This window comes from Euleptes europaea, chromosome 5 (assembly GCF_029931775.1).
Source record: "Euleptes europaea isolate rEulEur1 chromosome 5, rEulEur1.hap1, whole genome shotgun sequence".
NCBI classification, from domain to species: domain Eukaryota; kingdom Metazoa; phylum Chordata; class Lepidosauria; order Squamata; family Sphaerodactylidae; genus Euleptes; species Euleptes europaea.
Genome location: NC_079316.1, coordinates 66,836,196 through 66,861,988, shown reverse-complemented (window position 1 = coordinate 66,861,988; position 25,793 = coordinate 66,836,196). Strand labels below are relative to the sequence as shown.

Here is a 25,793-nt window from a genome sequence, read left to right as displayed (position 1 = left end):
CAAACTAAAGTCGATGCGTTTACCTGGGCTGCATTTACCTTGCATTCATGGCTCGTTGCCAGTGCGGATTTCTCCGCACCCATCTCTCCCCTGGACATCCCAGGGTCTTCTGCAGGCCACGCCTAATCCCATCACGCCTGCTATTTACATGGACATACTGTTCACATTTACCTACTAATGCTTGTGTGAATTCACTCTCCTCTACTTAAAGACAGATGGATTCATATTCTAGCTGCATCTGAAGAAGTGAGCTGCGGCTCACGAAAGCTCCTACCCTGCCAGGAAAATATTTGTTTTAGTCTTTAAGGTGCTACTGGACTCTGGCCCTTTTCTACTAAAGGGAGATTGGAAAGAGAAACTGCTGAATTACAGTTGATATCCAAACTAAAGTCGATGCGTTTACCTGGGCTGCATTTACCTTGCATTCATGGCTCGTTGCCAGTGCGGATTTCTCCGCACCCATCTCTCCCCTGGACATCCCAGGGTCTTCTGCAGGCCACGCCTAATCCCATCACGCCTGCTATTTACATGGACATACTGTTCACATTTACCTACTAATGCTTGTGTGAATTCACTCTCCTCTACTTAAAGACAGATGGATTCATATTCTAGCTGCATCTGAAGAAGTGAGCTGCGGCTCACGAAAGCTCCTACCCTGCCAGGAAAATATTTGTGTTAGTCTTTAAGGTGCTACTGGACTCTGGCCCTTTTCTACTAAAGGGAGATTGGAAAGAGAAACTGCTGAATTACAGTTGATATCCAAACTAAAGTCGATGCGTTTACCTGGGCTGCATTTACCTTGCATTCATGGCTTGTTGCCAGTGCGGATTTCTCCGCACCCATCTCTCCCCTGGACATCCCAGGGTCTTCTGCAGGCCACGCCTAATCCCATCACGCCTGCTATTTACATGGACATACTGTTCACATTTACCTACTAATGCTTGTGTGAATTCACTCTCCTCTACTTAAAGACAGATGGATTCATATTCTAGCTGCATCTGAAGAAGTGAGCTGCGGCTCACGAAAGCTCCTACCCTGCCAGGAAAATATTTGTGTTAGTCTTTAAGGTGCTACTGGACTCTGGCCCTTTTCTACTAAAGGGAGATTGGAAAGAGAAACTGCTGAATTACAGTTGATATCCAAACTAAAGTCGATGCGTTTACCTGGGCTGCATTTACCTTGCATTCATGGCTCGTTGCCAGTGCGGATTTCTCCGCACCCATCTCTCCCCTGGACATCCCAGGGTCTTCTGCAGGCCACGCCTAATCCCATCACGCCTGCTATTTACATGGACATACTGTTCACATTTACCTACTAATGCTTGTGTGAATTCACTCTCCCCTACTTAAAGACAGATGGGTTCATATTCTAGCTGCATCTGAAGAAGTGAGCTGCGGCTCACGAAAGCTCCTACCCTGCCAGGAAAATATTTGTGTTAGTCTTTAAGGTGCTACTGGACTCTTGCCCTTTTCTACTAAAGGGAGATTGGAAAGAGAAACTGCTGAATTACAGTTGATATTCAAACTAAAGTCAATGCATTTACCTGGGCTGAATAAAGACCTTGCATTCATGGCTCATTGCCAATGCTGATTTCTCCACACCCATCTCTCCCCTGGACATCCCAGGCTCTTCTGCAGGCCACGCCTAATCCCATCACGCCTGCGATTCACATTGACATACTGTTCACATTTACATACTAATGCTTGTCTGAATTCACTCTCCTCTACTTAAAGACAGATGGGTTCACATTCTAGCTGGATCTGAAGAAGTGAGCTGTGGCTCACGAAAGCTCATACCCTGCCAGAAAAATATTTTTGTTAGTCTTTAAGGTGCTACTGGACTCTTGCCCTTTTCTACCAAAACGATCAGGGTGGAGCGGTTAAAACGCTTGGGGATGTTTAGCTTGGAAAGAAGGCGGCTGAGAGGGAGACGTGATTGAGGTCCGTCACGTTGTGCATAGCATGGAGAGAGTGGACAGGGAGAAGCTTTTCTCCCTCTCATAAGAACGGCCCTGCTGGATCAGGCCCAGGCCCATCAAGTCCAGCAGTCTGTTCACACAGTGGCCAACCGGGTGCCTCTAGGGAGCCCCCAAACAAGACGGCTGCAGCAGCACCATCCTGCCTGTGTTCCAATGCACCGAATATCATAGGCATGCTCCTCTGATACTAGAGAGAATAGGTATGCAGCATGACTAGTATCCATTTTAACTAGTAGCCTTGAATACTAGAACGAGGGGTCATCTGCTGAAGCTGGAGGGGGAGAGATTCAAAACAGATAAAAGGAAGTATTTCTTCACACAAGCCATAGTTAAATTGTGGAATTCCCTGTCCCAGGATGTGGGGATGGCTGCCAACTTGGAAGGCTTGAAGAGGGGAGTGAACATGTTAATGGAGGAGAGGGCTATCCATGGCTACTAGTAAAGATGGATCCTAGTCATGATGCATACAAATTCTCTACAGGATCACAGCAGCATGTCTATTATATTAGGTGCTGTGGAACACAGGCGGGGCAATGCTGCTGCAGTCATCTTGTTTGTGGGCTTCCTAGAGGCACCTGGTTGGCCTCTGTGTGAACAGACTGCTGGACGATGCAGTAACCCCACTTTTTAATCTTAATCCTTTGTATCAGTATATAATTGTATGGATATATACTGACTAGTAAGTCTGGAAAAGTATGATATTTAGATGCTAGATCTGTATCAGGTGTTAAATATAGAGACCTGTAGCATTTCAGTAAAAATGCAAGCTCAGAGTCTTGGTACGACACATACTTTGAATTTAAGATGTTAAATCGTCTTTAGTGAGGAATTGCTGCTACCAGTTCCCATGGGTATGGGTCTTTGATGATGCTTGTTCTCCTCTCAACTACAAAGACTGCTTTTGAAAGATGCAAAACAAATGTTTGACTGAATGGGACAAATAGAAGAATGGGATTAATGTTCTAAAACCAGAAAAGTAATGATAGAAGTTGTTGGGACAGGTTGAATGCTAGGCCTGTAAAGCCCAAAATAAACAGTAAATGCTGTGCATGCAATCACAGAGGGAAAAATATTAATTCATTCTACTGTGCAAGGATGTTTTCATATAATTTAGTAAACAACTTTTTCCACCAAATCAAGCTGCCTTTTTTTGGTTTGGTTTGGCATTGTAGTACATAGAAGTGTTGGAATCCGCAGCAGATGCTGAGTAGTACTAGAGGGGAGAGATAATTATTACATCAGCTGTTTGTGTACAAAATAATCCAAATTCCTATGATAGTGAAAAATACAAAAAGTAGGATAATGAAACAGGGAATGCTAACAATATTATGTTTGAAAATATCTTTTTAACATAAGATAGACTCTTCAGAAGGTTTTTTTCCTCCCAGTTTTCTCAAATTGCATCTAGTCATCAGATTGAAAAGTGAAGAATTGCATGTGCAGAAGCTAATTGGAAGTGATGAAATATTTTTTGAATTAACAAATTTTGCTAGAGGCTTCTTATATATAAATTACAGTATAGGTATTTCTGATAGATAATCTGGTTTCTTGGATTATCCAGAAATAGTTTTATCCATAAGAACATAAGAAAGGCCCTGCTGGATCAGACCAAGGCCCATCAAGTCCAGCAGTCTGTTCACACAGTGGCCAACCAGGTGCATCTAGGAAGCCACAAACAAGACGACTGCAGCAGCACCATCCTGCCTATGTTCCACCGCACCCAAAATAATAGGCATGCTCCTCTGATACTAGAGCAAATAGGTATGCAGCATGACTGGTATCCATTCTAACTAATAGCCATGAATACCCCTCTCCTCCATGAATATGTCCACTCCCCTCTTAAAGCCCTCCAAGCTGGCAGCCATCCCCACATCCTGGGGCAGGGAGTTCCACAATTTATCTGTTTTGAATCTCTCACTCTCCAGCTTTAGCAGATGTGTTCTAGTATTATGGGAGAGGGAGAAAAACCTCTCCCTGTCCACTCTCTCCAAACCATGCATAATTTTATAGACCTCTATCATGTCTCCCCTTAGCCGCCTTCTTTCCAAGCTAAACAGCCCTAAGCACATCCATACTGTACATTGAAATACATTGTGGCTGATGAATTACAAATTCGTAATATATTATGTGGCATTTTTTCATGCTAACATTTTCTGAACCGAATTTTAATTGTATGCATTCTGCTTCCATACAAACTAGAATCTGTTTAGAATATTCCTGATGTATAAATTTTAGGGATTGAGTTTGATGCCAAAGGAGAACAATAAACAGCAAAAAGTGTTGAAAGCAAACAAGGTTTCAGTTTACCCTCAATGCATGCAGTAGATGGAGATCAAAGACAGAAACATGGATCCAGCAAGAGATTTAACTGAGTTCTCTTTTGGAGGGACAGCATTAGAAACATACAACAAAGTCCCATCTGAAATCCAGAGGCTCAGCTGAATCATAATGAGTGTGTATTAGGTTTGCCCGCTCCCTCCTATTTTGGGGGCAAACTATACCTTATAAAACCTGCTTCATTGTTATGAGGGTAAAATGAAGCATGTATGCTGCTCTGAGCATCTCTGAGGAAAGGTGGGATAAAAATGTGATAGATGAATGGGTATGTCAGAGTATTGAATGTACTAATGTAATTCTGTTTTGTTCGGCGTGGGGGGTTCCAGCTCAAAATAATCCAGATCCTGAGTGGGAGGGGAAAGTAACTGAATACTTCCGAGAGAAGCTAAAAGAAAATAATGCAACAAACTGGGTAAGTCTATGTTTTCTTAAGAATTCCTCAAGGGCCTGTCGTTTTGCTTTGGTGACAGAATTCTAGTTTTTGTTTTTTTTAATTATTCAGGGCTTCTTGCTTTTACAGAATTTACTGATTAATCTGAAAGAGGCTCTTAAAGTGGGCATAAGGTTCAGAGCAGATAAACTGAAAAAAAATTTCAGATTGAGATGTGAAGACCTGAGGTGGGGGAAACAATAAAATCGGGGCAGGCTATTTTTCCCCCCAAATTTTTCCACCACCACCCCCTTTCCATTTTCTGATGGGAAATTGACTAATTTTAGGGACCACTGAAAAAAAATCTTATGAAACGTTTTCTTTTTTGAAGTGAGTGGGATGCTTTCTAAGATGAAGGGCTTTTTCCACACAGTTTCACGTCTAAAAATGGATTGGGGTTTTTGGGGGGCACCCCCATGATATCATCCTCTAATCACCCACTTTCCAGTTTCCCCTGCTTTTTGAGGATTATCTTTAGGAAAAGCTTGCAGTCAAAGCACCTTTGCACAGTGTGGATGGCAAGGTTTGTGTTTTTTCAGGTCCTACCCAAACTGATGGCATTTTCCATGGTCCAGCTCCCACCACCACCAGAGGGCTTTTTCTGGCTTTTAAAAATATGCAATCAACATTCTATAGTAGTCTTTTCTTCCACAGGATAGCTAAAGAGTACATTTGCCAGTGGAAAAGGTATTATATTGAATGTTCAGAATGAGAGCATACCATAGATAGGAACATGCATAAGCAAAGGGGAAACTAGAAAAGTATGTGGAGTAGAGTAAGTATTTCACATATAGCTATTTCTAATCTGTGTTTACATACTTCATTGTCACTAGCTGTCAGTAGTGGATAAAACTCCTGTATTAATTTGATAAAAGGGTTGTTGGAATGACATGTATGTATATCAGAGTTCTTTGGGAAATAAACTCTCAACGCAAAGAGCATAAGATGAAATGTGATTTCTCAGCGTTATTTATCACTCAGTGTTATCTTGATGATTTCAAAGTGTGTTGAAGATCAGCATGGATTGAATGGATGGAATACAAGAAAACAAATATGTACTTACTAGTGAAAATATTGTGAGCCTAAAAATTGTATTTGCTCTGATTAAAAACACAAGGTTTGGGTAGGTAATTTTCCTTCTTTAATGATACAGCAAATTTTGTATGGACTGATCTCTTGTGAATGAAACTTGTTTTAAACTGGAATTTTATTAGGTTTATGGTTAGGAAAAAAAAGCATGGAATGCTGTTACTTGCCTGGTGTAAGATTGATGATCATTGAATTTATTTTTTATAGGTACCTTCATTGAATGATGTCCCTCTGCATTATCTGAAGCCCAATAGTTTAGTAAAATTTCGCTGCATGATTCAAGATATGTTTGATCCTGAATTTTATATGAATATCTATGAAACTGTTGACACACATACTAAAACACGTGTAAGTACTCAAATTGCTGATAATATTTATTCAGTGTGATCTTTACTGCTGCTTTTCTGTGTGCTTTTTACGTTCTAAGTCCACAGTTTGCAGGGATTTATGGAATTTTGACTAGGTTTACAAGCCAGCCATTTTCTGAAGTCACCAACAGTCACTTCTTTCTTGTCTCTGTGTGCCAGGGGACAGTGGAAGATAACTTGTGGGCCAATCCTTAGATTGTGAGGATTGATGGGAACTGGTGGGGCAGCTGGACTAAACTTCTAAACCTTATGCTGCCTTAGCTGCGTGTCCCAGAGCTAATTTTGAATTTAGAGTAGTTGCTTTTCCTCTACTAGTCATTGGGGAAAGACACTCACCATTGATGAACTGTTGAGAAAATAGTTGGAGTCGTCTCATACAATAAAAAGGGGCATACAATAAAAAACAGCCATCTCCATGCTGCTGTGAGATTAAGGTACGGTAGTTCTGTTCAATGGTATTTCTTACTTCATTCAGTTGGCCTACAATAATTCACTACTGTATACATGCAGGGTATTTAGTCCTTATCTCCTTTAAGAGACTAGCATGTTGATGCATGGAAGAGCTAAAGTAGGACTTGCGTTCAGCTTGAACCTACCTGAGTAGTATCAGAACATAAGTGGCTTGTCTTCTGGTGAAGTGAGTATAATTAGGCTAATTTCTTTATTGTATACTTTTAAATGGACTTTAAGAGTGAAGTTGTTTTGAGAAACCTGGATTCTCAACTCTGGGCGTGGGCATAAATTGTTACAGAGTTATGAGGTGCACTGGATTCTGGCAACATCCTCTTCGGAGTTTAGATACATTTCCTGGCTGCTTTGAGCAGGAGAACATAGGCTGCATTTATTTTCCAAATTAAATTTCTCTTTGCATAAGAATAATCTTTGCCACTTTGTTTTGGTTTTATATTTTGAGTCCTATAGCACTCTACTGGTACAAGCTTTGTTGTCACACAATTGGAAAGAGTGCTTCTGACCAGGAAGCTATACAAAAATAGGTATGAACTGATGTTTTCTGTAACAGTACGGTATGGTGATATTACATATTTTTAACAGGTTATGCATTTTGGAAAATACAGAGACATAGCAGAATGTGGGGTAAGTGCAGATATTAAATACTGTAGTACATGAAATGCATGGTTGTAAGTTGAATCAAGTCAAGCATTCATTATTCCCTGTAGTTATCGCTGTATAAAAATCTAGCCGGTTCTCAAATAAAATGTTCGTTTCAAAAAATTAAGCTAGACTTGAACATAATGTGTTTTAATTTGAATGTGACAAGTACAATCCATGTCTGTGACTTATTCCACCCACCTTATCCTGCACATCACCCTAAAGAAATTGTAGTGATACAAACATGTTCATTTGTTCAAGAATATATTTGGGTATCTTCCTTATCCAAGTTAGCCCCGCCCCCAGGAACGCTCCCTTTGGCATCGGCAGGAGCCCTTGCGCTGAGGAAATACTGCCGCCATGGCTGCATCGGCAGCCTCCTTGCACTGGCATTAGTGCCAGCGCAGGGGTCAGCTCCGAAGGCCTCCCCCCTCCCCCAGGATAATTCTGCCTCTTATACGCATTTGTACTGAAATTCAAGCTTAGTTTCTTAAACTTTACCGATGCTTATGTGGAATTACGTATACAGATATAAGTGGGGGACTCACAAGGACTTGCGGGGGGTTATCTAGTTTTTTTCTTTTCACACTATTTCCTCTTTCCCTTTCCTGAAAGCCCCTATAGTCTCTCTCCTTTCCACCCACCAGCCAGCCTACTTTTATCTGATCCCATCTTCATTTTCCCTCCTTCCCTACCATTGGTGGCCTCTCCCCAGGAAAACTGTGATCCAACTGTGTGGTGCCAGCTGAGCTGGACCTGTTTGCACTGGGGAAAACCTGCAAGGGCTTGAAGAGGATACTTCACTTTCCCTTGTATCTTTAACTCCTCCTAGCAACTCCCAAATGCTCACCTTTCCTTGCTTCTTCACACCCTTCACACCCACCGAGAAACCTACCTTTTGTCGGCTCCCCATATTCAGCTATATTTATTTACTTCGTTTTACCCCACTTTTTTCCACAGTGGTGACTCAAAGCAGCTTACATCATTCTCCTCTCCTCTATTTTATCCTCACAATAACCCTGTTTTTAAATCCCCAATTCATTTTTTTTTAAGATTTCAGATTTTTCTGCAAACCCGGAGCACTTCTCAGGTTTGTTGAAAAAGACGTCTTGGCCCTTCACTGGTCCAGTCTCCAGATTCAAGTATCCTCAGATTTAGTCAACTTGGCTATTAGTATATCGATTAATGATTTAGCGCAAGTCATTATAGAATGAATAACATAATCTCAAACAAAAACTGTATAATACTGTAAAGCCAACTTTTGTAGGTGTTTGTGTCTTAATACCATATTAACTAGTAGAAATTTGCTATTGCTGCATAAGGAAGCCAGCTATGTAACGGTTGGAAATATCATCTGTGAAGTGTGCCAACAAATTGCAACTGACTCATGGCAACCCACCTGACCTGGATGGCCCAGGCTAGCCTGATCTCGTCAGATCTCAGAAGCTAAGCAGGGTCGGCCCTGGTTAGTATTTGGATGGGAGACCACCAAGGAATACCAGGGTTGCTGTGCAGAGGAAGGCACTGGCAAACCACCTCTGTTAGTCTCTTGCCATGAAAACCCCGAAAGGGGTCGCCATAAGTCAGCTGCGACTTGACGGCACTTCACACACACACATGGCAACCCCATGAAGTTCCACCTCATGGGATTTTCAAGGCAAAGATGAGCACAGGTGGTTTGCTGTTGCCTTCCTCTGCATACCTACCCATCTCAGTGGTCTTTCATCCAAATACTGGCCCAGCTTAGCTTCTGAGCCCTGATGAGCTCAGGCTCATCTGGGCAATTGGGGTTGCCACAAGGCTATCAGGGCTGCTACTTTCCTACTGAACCAAAACTACTCTGGTATTTGAAATATAGTCTGGTCTATTAACACCTGTGAGTTCAGGGAGTGATTTCAGATCAGCGGGATGGGAATTATTTATTTTGAATTGTCTGAGTAAGAAATGACAAAATTATGTCATAGTTATATAGCATCATTCCACAATTCCTGAAGCACTTCTCATGAGCAGTATTCATCATTAGAACCGTATCATATTTATGTTTCATACATTTGCAATATTTTAGCACTGTATATCTTTTATTCTGTTCTAGCCTCACCAAGAAATAGACTTAAACCCTACAAAAATAGTCACTGCGGAGAGACAAACATTTTATTGTGTTCCAGTGCCTGGAGAATCAGCATGGGTGAAAGAAATATCCTTTGACTTTTTTGGCTATATGTTGTTGTTTTTTGACACACACAAAAATATACAATATGGTTTATATTAGAGATTAATGAGGGTGAAAATAGTTAAAGTATGTTTTACTGATACAGAAAAAAATTTGAGGTAATCCTCAGTTCTGAGAAAATGTAAAGGCGAAATTTTCAGGTTTACTCGTTTAAATATTTGACTAATTTTACACAATTTGGTTTTTAAAATTATAGTTGGTTGCAAGTAATCTGAAAATAAAAATTCCCTCCTGTAGTTGATCCAAGAAGTACCAGTGGTTAACTCTGACAGACTTAATCTACAGTGTTCCTCAAGGAGAAAACAAAGCAGTTTTGAACAGCACTTAAGAACCACCAGAAGTATTCAGCAAAGCATGCTTGTTGTGTGTCGAGTTATTACTGATTGGCCTTGGGGGATAAATCCTAGAATTAAAGTTTAAGGAAATGATAAGTGATACCTAAAGTCTCAAAATTCAAGGGCACATTAAATGGAACAGAGAACATCTGTCTTCAAGATATTTCTATTGCAAATAAATAATGTTGCCTTGCTTAGGGAAGTTAGGAATATAAGATAATGTTTGAAATATAAAGGTTGTTGAACATATATCATAAAGGGTCTTAGGATATCTTGATTTCTTTGGATCTGGAATTTTGATGACAGTGTGCACAAATGAATGGAAATATAATTATCGGTTAAGAAGTCTCATAGGGGCCATATCAGGCCCAGTCCCTAATCACATATGATCTGCTCCTGCCCTTCTGTATTCCCTTTTGATTTGTCCTCATCTTTCATTTCCCTGAAGCTCATCTCTTTGAAATCACTAAAATGGAAACTAATTTTCCTTGTGAATGATAAGGAAATATACATGATTAAAAAGTGGGGCATTTGTTTTAAGGGTATGTAGTAGAGGCAATTGTCCTTGTATCTCTTACTTAAGGTATGTGTCAGGAAAAGATAGGACTTTCCACCTTTATTTTATGTAATTGAGTACAATCAAAATACCAAATCAATTTGTGCTAATTAATTGTCAAATCAGTAAGTGGTGCCTTTAACTTAAAATTTTACGCCTATGCCAGTATGAGTCAAGCTCGAGTTTGCCCTTCAACATCCTACACGCCAAGTCGTCACAAGAGAAGTTATGAGGAGGATGAAGATATGGAATTGCATCCATCTAAACAAAGGGAACAGCATCTGGGTATCAGCTGAGTCTCTGATGACTTTGTTTCAAAATTACTTTTTTTTTCAGAATTGGTACGTCATTACAACCAAATGCACAAATGGTTTGAAACTGGCTGTTTCCTGTTGCAGGGAGCGTAGCTGATATCCATGGGAGTGGAGAGCCAAAGCGATTAGAAACTGAAGCTTCAGCAACGCATCAGACGATATCCTTAAACTGCTCATCTCCACTAGATTTAAACTTCCCACTCCCGGGAGAGAAGGGTCCTGCGTGCCTTGTGAAGGTAATAAGCTTATTGTGCATCACTCAAAATAGGATCACCTTTGTGATTTGTGGACAGAAATGGAAATTTGCATTTAGGCCAGCTGCATGTGATATATTTGATCTTGGCTATTTGAGACCTCATCTTACACATCTTAATGTTATTTTTAAAAGCATCATTGTGCTGAAGTCAGTGATTAGGCTTCATCCTGTTTTACCAGGAGATTATATGAATGTATATTTCCACTTTCGTTTTAGGAAATGAGTACCTCACATTGAGCTCTTAGACGATGAAATCTATACTCTTGTGACATAGCATAAGTATGATGATGCCCTTATACTCATTTTTCCCTCTCTTTTGGGGAGGGGTTAGTGTCCATCACCATTTTCATTCAATTAACTCATAGCATTCTGCCTGCTTTTAAACTCTGTACCATGTGCTAACTGAGAATGTCTCTCCTCCGGGTCAGATTTTTAAAAAATCTGGGGCCAGAGATTGGCTCTTTGTTTTTTTAGCAGCGAATGCCAACTGCCCATAAGCTGCAGCATCCCAGTCCCAAGCCAAGGGTGGGCATTGTGCTGAATCACAAGACTTAAGAACAGATTTCTGAGAATGCTGTCTGAGTGATGCGTAATTCCTCTGGAGCATAGGTCCCCTAATGGAAATGTAATGTTAAGAGATGATGTATTTTGATGTGGACATTTTTGAAGTTTCTTTCACTTTGCCACAGACTTGTCCCTTCTGTGTCATGCGTCAGACACTTCCTTTATTCTGCTGTCTTTCCCCTCCACCCTCATGCTGCTTGTTCATAAGTCCATGAGCATCTGCTGAGGTTGGAGTTGTCCTGGAATGTTTGGAGATTTTTACATTGGCCTTACCTCTGTAAAGTTTGTGTGATCTCCTTGGACTCTGACGTCAGAGAATCGCAAGCCGTGTTTCTGTTCCATATCTTTTGAATTATTTTTTCTCCAAGCCTACTTCAGAAAAAAGGGGGAGGGAGAGTACCAGATGTCTCTTTGCTCTTATAAACATGAATTGTTTCACACCTGATAGTGGGAGACTACTGGTAGAATTTAAAGCCACTACAGCAGGAAAAGGAGAAGGGGGTAGAGGAGACATGAAGTAGCTAACACCCGATGCCAACCATTCCAGCCTCTCCGGGGTTGGAGAGTTTCCACACACACACACCTCTCAGCTAACTACAACAGGTGATTACTGCAGCACAGAAGAGAGGGGTGTGATATTTGTGCATCAGTCTATAAAGTAGAAACTTAAATGGCCAACACGAAATATCACAACATTAGACAGTTTCCCCATCCCCACTACCACTCATGTGCATTGAAGTTACAGTAGTGATATCTTTTTACCATTACTTTTCTTACCCACGTGTTGGAACTGAGGGAATCTGAGACGGTGAAATCAAAGCAACATAATGTGTGAGTTAGTGAAGGGGGGTATCTTGTATTTCTGGGCCACCTGCAGCTAATTTATGGAATAATGCTATAAGATCTATATGATAGAAAGTGGCAGCCACAATAAAATGTTATGCAGTAGACTGATACTGGCATCTTCCTTTTAGTCTCTACTGCTATATTTCTGCTTCTGTGTGCAGAATGACTTAGCAAGGGAAACACATTGCCCTTGTTCTCTACTATATATTACTGTAATCTTTGAGTTATTTAAACAAAAATACTCTTCATGCAGATGTATGGAAACTGGGATAACTTCAAGGTGAATGATGTTCTTGAAGTCTATGGGATTTTATCAGTTGACCCAGTCCTGAATGTATTGAACAATGAAGACAGGTAATGTTTTGCTTGTATAGGATCCAAATTTGCAATTTCAGATACCACAGGATGCTCGCAAATGGCTTCCAAATAACTGTCGTACTTGTTATATAATATGGCAGCACCTGGGTCACTGTTTCAGACCCAAATAGAATAAGCAAAAGTATGCTGCAGTGGTGCCCCTTCCCCATAGCAAAAAGAGCTTTTTATTATATGGTTAGGGTATTTACACAGCTGCATACACTTTCCTTCCTACACTCTGCACAGAAAGGTTTGCAGGAATATGAAGAAGTGAAAATATCTCTGCTTGTTAGCCAAGCTTTGTTTCTCACTACCAGGTGAAATGAGCCCTATGCATATGTTGCTATGTGTGCCAATGCACTGTTGAGTTTACTAAGGAGGGAGCATTGAAACCTGTTCTGGCACTGCTCTTAAATGACTGAGTAGTCCAGGAGGGGGAATCACCACTTTATGCTAGTCCTGATTTTTAAATGGTGATTTCGCATATTTTTGTCTATAATGTCGGTCTTTTTTTGTTTTTGTTTTTGTTTTTTGGGAGAGGGAATAGTTGTTTGTTACATACATAATTCAGTATGGTTTGTATTTAAATACTGATATCCCGCTCAGCTATACTGTGTTCATAAAGCTTTCTGAAGTTTGGTTCCTTATAGCCTTTCTTTTCCTTCATTTGTTCACAATATGGAAATTTCAGTCTAATTTCATAATACCAGGCACACTTATAAAAGTCTCCTTGTGCAGCTCATCTGCTTTATGAGCAGGCTGAAACGAAAGTAGAGGAACCAAATGTTGTATTCCAGAGGATACAGATAGGCAGATGCCAAAAAGTCTTTAAATCTCAATTAGTATTGTCGAAGGCTTTCACGGTCAGAGTTCATTGGTTCTTGTAGGTTATCCGGGCTGTGTGACTGTGGTCTTGGTATTTTATTTCCTGACGTTTCGCCAGCAGCTGTGGCAGGCATCTTCAGAGGAGTCAGTGTTACTCCTCTGAAGATGCCTGCCACAGCTGCTTGCGAAACGTCAGGAAAGAAAATACCAAGACCACGGTCACACAGCCCGGATAACCTACAAGAATCAATTGGTATTGCTTATGAAGTTCCTTATAAAGTTCGTCTGTTCATGGATCTTTTGTACTGAAAAAGTATAGAAAAAGTATGTTACCGATGTATGTTAATGAGTGTTTACTTTCTTTTTGTTTTTTGTTTTTTAATTTCCTGGCATGGATTCTTAAAAATATTTTCAATAAATAAGCTATATAAATCATTCCACTAAGATATCAGTAGTTTCACAGTAGAGTGCCAGAAGTAAATTTTTCTTCCTTCTTTCAGTTTCCTTGCTGACTTGTGAGTCTGCAAAATGGGGGGGAAATTCCGCTCAGGTTGTCTTTTCCCTTCAACACTCATGTTCCATCCTGGCCCCAACTGCTAAAAGTTCAAGGACCTATTAGGAACATGTTTTTATTTCTCTTAGGGTCTATATAGAGTTTATAACTTTCTCCCATAGGAGTGCATGTATACCAGGTCAAATTTTAGGAAGACTGCTTTAACACAGTATGATTGAAAAGAGTGCAATCTTTAATTTTTCCTGGATTTTATATGTAGTTACGTTAATTGAAAGCAGCTGTACAATTGCACACAATATTAAGCTAATCTGTTTACTTTCCAGGGAGAATTCATCATCTCCAGTGGATTGTATGGACACAGTAGAAGAACAAAGAGTTCATAGTCCTCCAGCCTCATTAGTTCCCAGAATCCATGTCATTTTAGCACAGAAACTTCAACACATAAATCCATTATTGCCTGCCTGCCTTAATGAAGAGGAAAGCAAGATATGTAAGTGTTTAAGAAGAATGTTATCTCATTACTGTTGAGTGTCCAGACTGGACTTTGTTTCTCCCTTCCTTGCGCTCACTTGAAGAGAGAAAGGAACATGTGAGCCTGAGGATCCTCTAGGATCTGTCTAAACCATCTTGGGGTTTGATTTTATAATTGGAGGTGGATCTTAAGTACTGACACATACTTTTCTTAGTCATACATTCTCCCCATGCAGGTTTAACTGATATTGGGGGGGTGTTTACTGGGGAGAGACTGTTGCTGTCAAGCAGAGCTAATAGCACCAGCTCTTCCCCCACACTTTGTGAGCTAGTCTGTTGATTAGGTTTGTTGTGAAGTAACCTGGGTTAAAATATGTGTGGTATTAGAGGATTTTCAGTTTTTGTTTCTGACATCAGACTGCTTTGAGCCCACATGGAGCAGTTAAAAGTACCTAAATAAGGACTATATAATCCCTAGCAGAGTTTGTCAGGTGCAATCCTGCATAAGTGTAACTGTGGCTCATTCAGAAAACTAGATGGTTTGAGAAGCCAAATGTGAAAATTCCACATCTAACAGAATTCACAATTCCAAATCACAAAGGGTGGTTAATGGTGGTTAATTAATTAATTATTTTTATTTGCATATCATTTATACCCTTTCTCTCCATTGGGAACCCAAAGCCACTCTCATCATTCTCCTCTCCATTTTATCTTCATAACAACCCTGTGAGGTAGGTTAGGCAAGGACTGGCCCAAAGTCACCTAGCAAACTTCCATGGCAGAACAGAGATTCGGACCTGGGTCTCCGAGATCCTAGTCCAACCACAACCTCACAACCATGTTTAAATAAAGTACACTTCTCGGTTCTGGTGTGGTAGCTACTGCTCTGATAAATGTTGATAAATGATAAATGTTCTGGAGCACAAACTGATTTGCTAATAACAGCTACTGTATACTTCACTGCTAGTTTCCATGTGCTGCTTTTTCTGTACAGAAGAAAATATAATAGTTATAAATTTAATTTTAACCAGATTTTTAAAAATCTAATGATATGCAGTAATAAAAAGTGGTGGTTGTACCAACTTTAATTTGGGCATTGAGTTTTGTTAGAAACGGCTAGGTAAAAATGAAAATTAGGACTGCAGTCCCAAACACACATGCTAGCAATTAAGTCCCATAGAACTCAATGGGATTGACTTCTGAGTATGCGTGCTTATTAGGATTGCGCTCTAACTTTGCATTGGTTCTGTTGAGCTTCAGATTTCGTTTTTTAAAAGTATATTTTCGGGACAGTAGGTGGTATTTATTAAAGGTTGTATGTTATAATAAAATACTCCTTTTATTGAACAGTACCCCCCAAAATGTTAGTGTTCCATGTGCATGTATGCCAGTTTGTCCCTCAGTCCTGTCCTCAGAGGGCACCCACTCACTAGAAACCAAGAAGTAGACTTCACAAATTCAAAGCATAAAGGCTCTCGGAGGTGAGCTTGCACTGCAGCATCCTTCTTCCAATATATCCATTATTGGATATAAAACAGAAGAAGGAAAGAAGGAACAGGCTATGCTGCACTGGCAGGTGGAAGGAGCCACCTTCTCTTCCTGGTACAGCTTCTCTGGAGGCATCTCAGTGCACAGAGGCTGTGGAACAAGGGTGGACAATCTGCTCACCCTCAGTAGCCTGGGATGGTATTATTGCACTATGATGAGCCATTTCTAGGTAGATATATCTATCTTAAAAGGTTTGTGTGTATGTGTGTGCATGTGTGTTCATGTGGGCGGGAGAGAGAAATGAATTGTTTTTTTCTAAATTACCAAATATAATTATTTGAAACATATTTGGTTTCTTTAGCACAAGTGGCTCCATTAGGATTAGAGCATTAATTTGGTGTAGAGCTATAATGCAAAGAAACGCCCACTTGCAGTGCAGCTCTTATAATCTGTACCTAGCCAGTCTGTTTCATATGAAGAAAAATTGTACACAGCTTGTGCAGAATTATGCAGTTTTACATGTTGAATTGAATGAGTAATGTTTTCTTTTTGATAGGACATGGTATTGTATGAATACCTCAGAGTTGGGGTTGCATGGGTTCATTGTCCAAGTCTTTATGATTTGGAGTGAATTACATAAGAAAATGGAAACGGTTGACAAAAACATACAAAGAGCAACCTGGAGGAACTCAGCTGTTCTATAAAGGGAAGGTTGAAGCAAAGATCTGTTCTGCAAGCTGGGTTCTGCTTGGGATTCTTTGAGATCCAATCCAGTATTCTTAAGCTGAGAAAAAATAAACTGGACATGGAGCTGGATGTTGCACTGGCTTCAATGGGAAGTTAGCTGTCTAAATGAAGTCTGTATTTGATATGATTGCTATAATATTTATGGCACTTCTGTCTGGCTCTCTTGTTAGTTGTTTCTAGTTTTATGTCGGAACTGTCACCAGTCAGAGCAGAACTTCTTGGGTTCCTTACTCATGCCTTCTTGGGAGACAGCCTGGCTGCTGAATATCTTATATTGCATCTCATCTCTACGGTGTAAGTAACAAGATACCTGTTGAGAACCCTTTGCCTTTAAACCCAAGTTGAAAATGACAAAATTACAGCTATGCAGATGTGGTAGAAGCCTTTTTCTGCCTGACAGATTCAAGATGGTGCTAAAGCAGTTACTCGACAAAGCTTACATAATGTATATGCCCAGTGAGCCCTTGATGAGGGTACTTGTCTTTAAATGAGAGAGAGAGAGGCATTTCTGTTGACATTTTCTAAATCATGTCCCATAAGCCCACTGCAGTATCAGGCTGATTTGTCTTTTGTGTCACTCATACTCTTGTTCTCTTGCTTTTAAGTTTTTTTTCTTGGACAGCTGAAACTTTCCCTTTGGATAAAGGAGAAACATAATTGCTCAGATCAGTAACAAAAAGCACTATAGTACATCCAGATAACTATTAGTGTCAGTAACTCCTGCTAAACTTGGGTTCTGATTTTGACTTTAACTGGTATGCTTTTTAACTTGTAAAAGCTGTTTTGGTCTTCTGGAGAGGTGGTTAAGCCCACTGCAAAATCTATTGCTAAGTTCTCAGACTATCAAATTCTAAAAAGTGCACATGAGAAACTGTTTTGTGTAACCAAGCTCGACCTCAGTTTGAATGGCAACTGCTGTGATATGCCATCTGGAGCCTTCTGCCACACTATCACAAACATCGAAATAAATGTTTGAAGGATAATGGGGGGGAGTGTGGTTACATGTTGAGCTGCCAAATTTGGTTCAATATGTGATAACAGAGCCAAAAGATTCTTGTTCATCTCCGTGGTTTGTGCAGTCCCACATGGGACCATGCTTGCAAAGACCTGCTGCAGAGATTGATTACAAAGCTATCTAGCTCTCTGTAGAAGGTTTGGAGCACTCTCTGTCCCCTCCGATGTGAGCCAGAGTTTTCCTGTTGAAACTGGCATGTGACAGAGAGAGTGGTCCTTCCCTCAGTGCTCTCTTTGCTGCTGTGGACACTTCTCTATAGCTCTTTCAACTTACCTTAGACTCTTCAACTCCTTGTCAGTTCCTCGTCTTTTAAGTGCCGTGATTTCTGACTGTCTAAATTCTGGTAGCCTCCCTCCCTCCCCCCAAAAAGAGGGGGAGGGAGAGAGAGAGAGAATATATATATTCACACAAGCAATTCACACCGAAGGCCCAACAACAGAGAGCATCCTGACTGAAGGCATTTCTGTGGGAGAAGGCTTTGGGAGCTCCGAACAAAGAGCAGACACCTAGTAAGGGGTTGTAGCGGAGGGCCCACACTCCTTCAGGTTCAGTGCCCTTTGGTTCGACATTGGAGCCGGGGCCATTCTCAGAGCTTAGAGCATTCTAAGGTGCTTAGAGGTTGTTCCACAAAGTTATTCAGAACCACCTCCGCAGAAAGAGAAGTCTTATGTCTAAGCACGAGACTTCCCAGCTTCTTTGGTTTGCCTGTCCCCTTCGAGGCCGGAACTGGTGCCAGCTCAATGACCTTGTACCCCTTCTCTGACCCTGAGACCGTCGCAGAGTGTGAATGGAGAAACAATTTTTTAACATTCCCCTGATGTGAGATATCTAACTAGCTGCCAAAGATATGGGAGAGAGAAATCATAAATTTTGTCTTTTCAGCACTCTAGCAATCTCAGCTACTCAACTTGTTTGTTGTGTATTATCTAGTTATGCAAGAAGAGATGTCCTTCCTCTGGGAAAGTTCACTATCAACTTAAGCGGCTGTCCAAGAAATAGTGTCTTCACCGAGCATGTATACCGCATTATTCAGCAACTTGTTCCTGCCGTAAGAATGTCATTTACTCTGGGATATCTGATTGATCAGTAGTTTGACTGTAGGGCATGTTGAAATGGCAGCCATTTGTGCAAGTTTGCAACCATGCTTTAATCATTCTATTCTTTTGTTGAAGTTTGTAGATTGGACCTGAAGAAAGCTTATTTTAAGAAACATGTTGGGCCGTGATAAAATGTGGCAAAGGTCCTGAGCTGCTCATGGAAACAGCTTATGTGGGGGCTGTCAGCCCTCAATTCATTTCATCTGTGTGTCCACTATAATTGCAGTAATCACAACTCCTACTTCATGGTGGTAGGCTGCATCTCTGAAAAAAGACCAAAAGGCTTTGAAGAATGCTGTTTTTGGAACAGAGATTGTCCTCTTCCATGTTGTTGCATAAAATACAAGGATGTGATATATGTTTTGGAGATTTATGGACAACAGAATAGAAATGCGTTTAAGATTGATGATGCACTCCTGTGCACATTGCTTCAGTCAAAAGCCATTGAATCCACTGGGTTTAGACGAGAGTAATTATCCATAGGCTTGTAAATCTTTTAATACCAATGGACAAAAAAATTAGTCTTGGAATTAGGTGATCATTAAGCTATTTTTAAAAGTTTACTAATAAAACATCTATATATCTAATTGCCAATTCTGCCCTGATCTCCAGATGCTTAAATCTGCAGATCAGGGCCAGAGGGAGAATATGGAAGTTTTTTCTGCAAATTGGGAGATGAGGCGCAGCAGTTGCTGGGGTGGGGGGGAAAGCGAGGGGGCAGCTGGGAGAGCCACTGTTACTGGGGGAGAGTCAGGAGACAGGTGAGTGGCCGGAAGCGATGCTTCCACTGCTGCTGTTTGGGGGTGGGGAGAAGGCAGGCGGCTATGAGCACCACTGTTGCTGTGAGGAGAGGAAGCATGCAGGTGGCTGGGATAGTGATGGGGTGGGGGGCAAAAAGGGAGAGTGATGAGGTAAGAAGACAGAAAGAAAAACAGAGAGTGATGGGGTGGGAAAGCGAAAGTAACAGGCATGAGGGGGGAGTAAGAAAAGGAGTGGCAGGAAGGAGGAAGAGTGAGAGACTGACAGAAGTAGGGGGAGAGGGGAGGAAGCAGAGGTGGAGGGAATGAGATAGCCGTCCCCACGAGTTTCTTGCGGGTCCCCGCTTGCAGAGCTCTAAGTGTATGGGGTGTTGTATAGCCTTTAGAACTATGTTTCTGGTTGTTTTTGCTCTCTTTTGGACTTCTGCTTTGTATCCATGTTACAGCGCTATTTCTTGTTTAGTGAAGTACGATAGCCCTGATCGCACAAAAGGGTGGGCACTTCTAGGGCTGACAACTCAGCCACTTCCTTGCATTTCTCTTGGCAGTCCTACCGCCTGCAGATGACCATAGAGAACATGAACTGCTTACAGCTTAAGCCTCACAAGGATTACACAGTGAATCGCTTGGTCAGTGGAGTACTACAACTGGCAAGCAATACTTCTCTTGTCATAGATGAGACTCTGCTTGAACAAGGACAGCTTGACACACGAGGTTGGTACTTGAGTATATTGTCCCAGCCTTGTGCACTGTTTTATTTTAGAAATATGCGAGTTAGAAACTGAATCATTGCATTGAGGAAGTATGAAGATGGTTGTTGCTGCTGCAGAGTTATCTCACTGTTACCTGTGCTGGCATCACTTTCCACCCCACAAATAAATGAAGGGGGACAGTGAGATTGGTTGGAAAAGAACTTCAGCCCAGAGAAACTGCAACTGTAGCTTTTCACTAAATTTTGGCACTTTTCCTAACAGGATGACAGAATAATTCCTGAAGTTGAAAAGTTATACATTTCTAGTTTACACTAATACATTGCTACTTGAAGGTTCAAGAAACAAATTAGATCACCAGGAATTCATGATTAACTTTTGGGGGTGGGGGGTGAACCACTTGGAAGCACACTGGAGCACAGCATTTGCTACGTACTTGTACAGGATGTTTTGTAGAGAGAGTAAGAGAATAACATGTCTTTGTTTATTTAAAATGTCTCTGTTCGGTTCCCAGTCTTATTGGAGTAAGTCCTAGATTAGTCTTGACATCTGGCAGGAGTGCTGCATCACCGTTGTCTTCCTGCCAAGATGCCAATACATTCTGCAGAGTAATTGCTCCTGCCAGATGTTTAAAATACTGTTTTCTTTCTAATCTGTTTATATGGCATCCAGATATTAGAGGATTTGTTCTGTTGCGTCCATAGGTGTACACAACGTGACGGCTCTTGGCCATCTGATAACTTGGCAGAAGGTGGATTATGACTTCAGTTACCACCAGATGGAATTCCCATGCAACATTAATGTCCTTATCACTTCAGAGGGCAGATCACTCCTACCGGTATGGCAGCGCTTGTCGAAGCAAGCTTCATCTGTGTTAGCTTCTTAATGAAGAGAGAAAATGTACCATCTCAGAGACGGACCATCTAGCTTTGTGCTGCAGCAGCCTATTAACATTAGCTTTTACTGTGTTTCTGCACTGCCCCTTAGAGAGTGATAGCTTTTTAATTTTTTTAAATTGTTGAATATTAAAGTATTAAAAAGTCTGGAGCTTAGTGCAGGACCAAGACAGCATAATACAGATTAGAAGAAAACTGGTTTTTATCCACAGCTGTCATTTGTTCCTGCAGTTAAAAGGTGAGAACAGTCATTAAGCTACAGAAAGTCTTTATTCTGTGCCCCTCTACACACGCACACGCCCATACAGTCTTGCGCAGACATTTGAGGTTCTGAAAAAGTAAAACATGGGTAGCTTCAAACCATACTCTGGAAGAGTTACGCTTTCTCAGGGCTGATACAAAATGGATAGTTTTTCCAACATTTTTGTGTGTAATTAAAAGGTCATACATCTCTCTTGCGGGTGGGACTGAAAATGGTGAACCGAGAAGTGATGCTATTCAATGTCTTTCTTCAGTCAGACTGTCAGGTCCACCTGCAGCCGCAGCTCATTCCCCCCAACATGGAAGAACACATGAACAGTCTGCTTACGGCAGTGCTGCCATCCATCCTGAACAAGTTCCGCATTTACCTCAGCCTGCTGAGACTGTTGGATTACAGCATATCCGATGAAGTTACCAAGGTACAGAAAGCTTTCTACCTAACTAACATCCGTAGTACAAATTGAGCATGCAAGATTTGGGGGTTTATAAATTGCTTTGCTTCGATTGCTACATTTTCCCCCCCAAAATGAGTGATAGGACAAGTTTAGAATACAGTCGTTTGTATTGCAGACGACCCCATTGGACTTAGAACACTCCAAATGTGGATGTGATGTGAATTGCTGCTCTATTGTGTAAAGGAAACTTTATGCTTCATCCTGAGTCTCCATCAGTGGAGGTCCCAGGTGGGGAAGTTGTGGACTGCGAGTGAGTTGATCTGGGCAGCTATTCTTGAGGAAACACAATGCAATGAATACCTGTTGTTTTTTGCCTAGCACTGTGGATAGTTAGGCGACTTGCCTCTTAAGCAATAATAAAATGAAAATCCTGTTCAAAGCAAGACATGCAGGAAGTCAGGCACCTACTTCACCCCAGTAGAAGAGGAGGTGATTTTTCTGATGTCACCAGCTAACCAAAAAACTTTTGCCATGTTGTCTTATAAATCTAATTGTTTGAAGCTTAGGGAGGATTGGCTGTGGACTACAACCCCACTCTCTGCTGAATGGAGCAAAACCCATCTGTGAATTTTTTGTGACATGTTGCTGACCTTTCCTAACAATGATGAGAGCTGTTTTGTTTTCCAGGGGCCCCAGGGCTTTTTTTTTTTTTTTTTGCCATTTTATGGGTAGAAGCTATGTTTTTTCCATGGGTTCGTTAGCACTGTGTCCATTCCCACCTAGAAGAGTACATCTAAACATACAGCACCAGATGCCAGTTTTGGGGATTGATTTGACAGTCCTTCATTATCAGGCATCACTAATAATACTATATTTGATGTTATTTGATGTGTGGTTCTGACTTGTATATCTAAAGCTCATATTTATATAGTACAGTTTAAAAGCAAACAATTCCTCAAAACAATCTCTCACAGGCAGTAGAAGATGACTTTGTGGAAATGCGTAAAAATGACCCTGAGAGTATCACAGCTGATGACCTGCATAGAACTCTGCTCATAGCAAGGTGAGGAGCCTCATAGCTTTCAATTTCTGAAGTTTCACCAATCCCAGAGCTCATATCCTTCGAAATGGCCCAGAGTCTTTATCCATGTCCTGCTAACCATGTTAGTATGCATCCCTGAGGACGGTACACCCAGAAACAGAGCAAATAAAAATTGATTTTTTAATTTAAATCTGATTGCTTACCTTTTGCTTCAAGTAAGTTTCAAGTAAACAAATTTTTCTTTTAAAAGTAAACTGCTTTAACATGAATTCAAAGCATAATGCAGACGTAAGTGCTTAACAAAAATTGTAACCCTCCAAAAGACTGTTGTTCATAAAGGAAGAACTGCAGCAAAAACATCTTTTCCAGTCATCAGCTGCTCAGTACTTGAGGAAAATACTTCAGCTTGGTCCTGGTGGGCCAGACACTGGCAAGTAATTAAAGGTGTTATCCACTTATTCATCTGAGTGGCCTTTATTATGCCTGACAACTACTGCAATTGGCTCACTGCTTACAGTCACACATATGAAGTTACCTTATACTGAATCAGACCATTGGTCCATCAAGTCAGTATTGCCTATGTAAACTGTCCAGGGTCTCAGGTAGAGGTCTTTCACATCACCTGCTGCCAGACTCTTTAATTGGCAATGTTTATGATTGTTTGGTATGCAGAAGGACCCAGATTCAGATACTGAGCCATAGCCTCTCCCCAAGGGAAATTGTCAAGGACAATTTCAATCTTATGGCATACACTGTTCTGCCTACTACCAACCCTTACTTCTGGTTAAGATTTAGTATTGTAAGGATGGGACTAACGTGAGAGAAAATATTACTCCGGTATGTACAGCAGACTTAACCAGGGAAAAAAATTGGGAAAGCCCCTTGATGTTGATTAGCACCTGTTTTCAAAACATTACCACAGGTGCAGGATGAAAAAAAACCTATAGGGGGTGTCTTGAGTATTTTACTTCGTAAAAAAAACTTTTTTTAAAATGGCAATATTTAAATGTACAATGCACCATCTGAAATTTTATTAAGATTGTATTCACTTTTAAAATTTTATGGTAATAGCAAAAAAAAATCATACGTACTTGCGTAGAAAGTGTTTAAAGAATGAGAAAAGTGATTTAAATATCAATGATGCTCATCAGTTTACCCTGTCCAAAAGTGAGCTTCGCATAGAGAAATGTATAGCCATAATACCTTCACAGCTATGGTGCCTATCTTTCATTCTTTGCCCAATTTCAAGTTGTATTGATCTGTAAAGTTCTAATGGCTTACGCCAAGCATGCCTGAGGAATGCTGTCCCATTTGAGTCGCCCTTGTTCCCTGAAGCAACTCTCTAGGGAGGTTTGTGATGCAGAACTTCACAGGGGGGGTTCTTTGACTTCACCATTGTGGAATACTCTGCTCCAGGTTAACCCAGCCTGTTAAATGCTAAAGATTATTTCCAGTTGCTCACCAACCTAAATTGCCAAAGCTGGAATTTTGAGTGTTTGGAAATTAAATGGATGCATTAGTTCTGTATGTAACATCAGACTGCAAGAGGCCAAGTTCTGTTGCTTGTAGTCCAATTTCATAGTTACATACTAGCTCGACTTTGTCAAGTTAAAATACCTGAAGTGTTGTCTGTAAGCCAGTTGTACAGTAAGTTATGAGTACTATAGTATAGTAAGTTATGAGTACTATAGTATAGATTTAACCATACCACATTTGTTGCATACAGGTTTCTTTCACTCAGTGCAGGACAGACAACATTGTCAAGAGAACGGTGGCTAAAAGCAAAGCAGTTGGAGGCACTGCGTAAAGCCGGATTGCAGCAGCAGAAGTCTGTCAATGGAAATGAACTCTAAAGCTACAGTAGCTACTGTACTTACGTGACTGCAAACGTTGCCTAATCTATGTGGAACTAGCACTAAAGGAGCTTTTGTTTATATTGGATTTTGTAGATAATTTGTATCAGAAAAATTATGGCTGTTCTCTTTCAACTTGAACACGGTTCAGGTGTTCAGTGGGTTAATACAGACCACATAAAATTTTGGGCTTGTTTTGTAACTTGAGAACTAGTAACTACGAAAAGTGTTTGGTATTAAATTTTACTACAAAACTACTACTTTCTTTACTAAACAACCAGTATTACTGTTTTTGTTGGATTGTGTTTCAATATAAAGATGGTGGTAATCGGCAGGCATACATGTGACTTTAAATCCAGTGAGACAAAAAAGGGAAAAATTACTACATGGGGTTTCAAGTTCTCTCTCTCACCCCCCAAAAGCCCTGCTGATAGCAACTTAATTGCAAATATCTTTTGTAAGTTTATACATTATTACATTAATACATTATTACAGAAACTTGGTATAGAAGCTAATTTAAGTTACAATGTGCTGTACTAAATATCATGAAGACACATGATCCCACAGAATACAGATAAATTAGTGGAAGAAATAGAAACAAAACAACAGAAAACAGAATATGTTCATATAGGTTGCATCTAAGGGGTTTACAGCAACCACAATTCTCATGATTTCCTAGGGAAAGAGGAATAGTGGTGCTTCAAGGTAGCTGTATTGTTTATAGAAAAATCAAAAGTAAAAGCCCTGTACTACCTCTTATTGAAACATAAATGATCACTTACCAGCTTTCAGATTTTGCAAAAATTTCCTTCAGGTCTGATATGACAGGAGAACAGAAAGACAGTTCAGAGTCTGTCCGTATCTTGTGTAGACTGTCCACTCATAATGGTATTGGGTACCTACTCCCTGCCTACTAAAAAAAACAGAGCAGGTATGTAGTTTAACATGTTT

At 40.6% G+C, this 25,793-nt stretch overlaps 1 protein-coding gene across 1 annotated transcript in view; it reads left to right on the top strand.

Annotated features, from left to right (window-relative positions):
• The window catches only part of MCMBP (minichromosome maintenance complex binding protein), a 194,567-nt gene extending 169,471 nt beyond the window's left edge, over positions 1-25,096 (top strand). Inside the window, exons 3-17 of the mRNA XM_056849489.1 lie at positions 4,642-4,727; positions 6,042-6,182; positions 7,256-7,297; positions 9,405-9,535; positions 10,600-10,718; positions 10,832-10,983; positions 12,667-12,767; positions 14,433-14,599; positions 16,986-17,109; positions 18,761-18,878; positions 20,234-20,399; positions 21,100-21,233; positions 21,807-21,971; positions 22,922-23,010; positions 24,716-25,096. Coding sequence (XP_056705467.1) covers positions 4,642-4,727; positions 6,042-6,182; positions 7,256-7,297; positions 9,405-9,535; positions 10,600-10,718; positions 10,832-10,983; positions 12,667-12,767; positions 14,433-14,599; positions 16,986-17,109; positions 18,761-18,878; positions 20,234-20,399; positions 21,100-21,233; positions 21,807-21,971; positions 22,922-23,010; positions 24,716-24,842 — 1,862 coding nt within the window. The 3' untranslated portion in view covers positions 24,843-25,096. The remainder of the gene's footprint in view (positions 1-4,641; positions 4,728-6,041; positions 6,183-7,255; positions 7,298-9,404; positions 9,536-10,599; positions 10,719-10,831; positions 10,984-12,666; positions 12,768-14,432; positions 14,600-16,985; positions 17,110-18,760; positions 18,879-20,233; positions 20,400-21,099; positions 21,234-21,806; positions 21,972-22,921; positions 23,011-24,715) is intronic.
• The last annotated feature ends 697 nt before the right edge of the window (positions 25,097-25,793 follow it).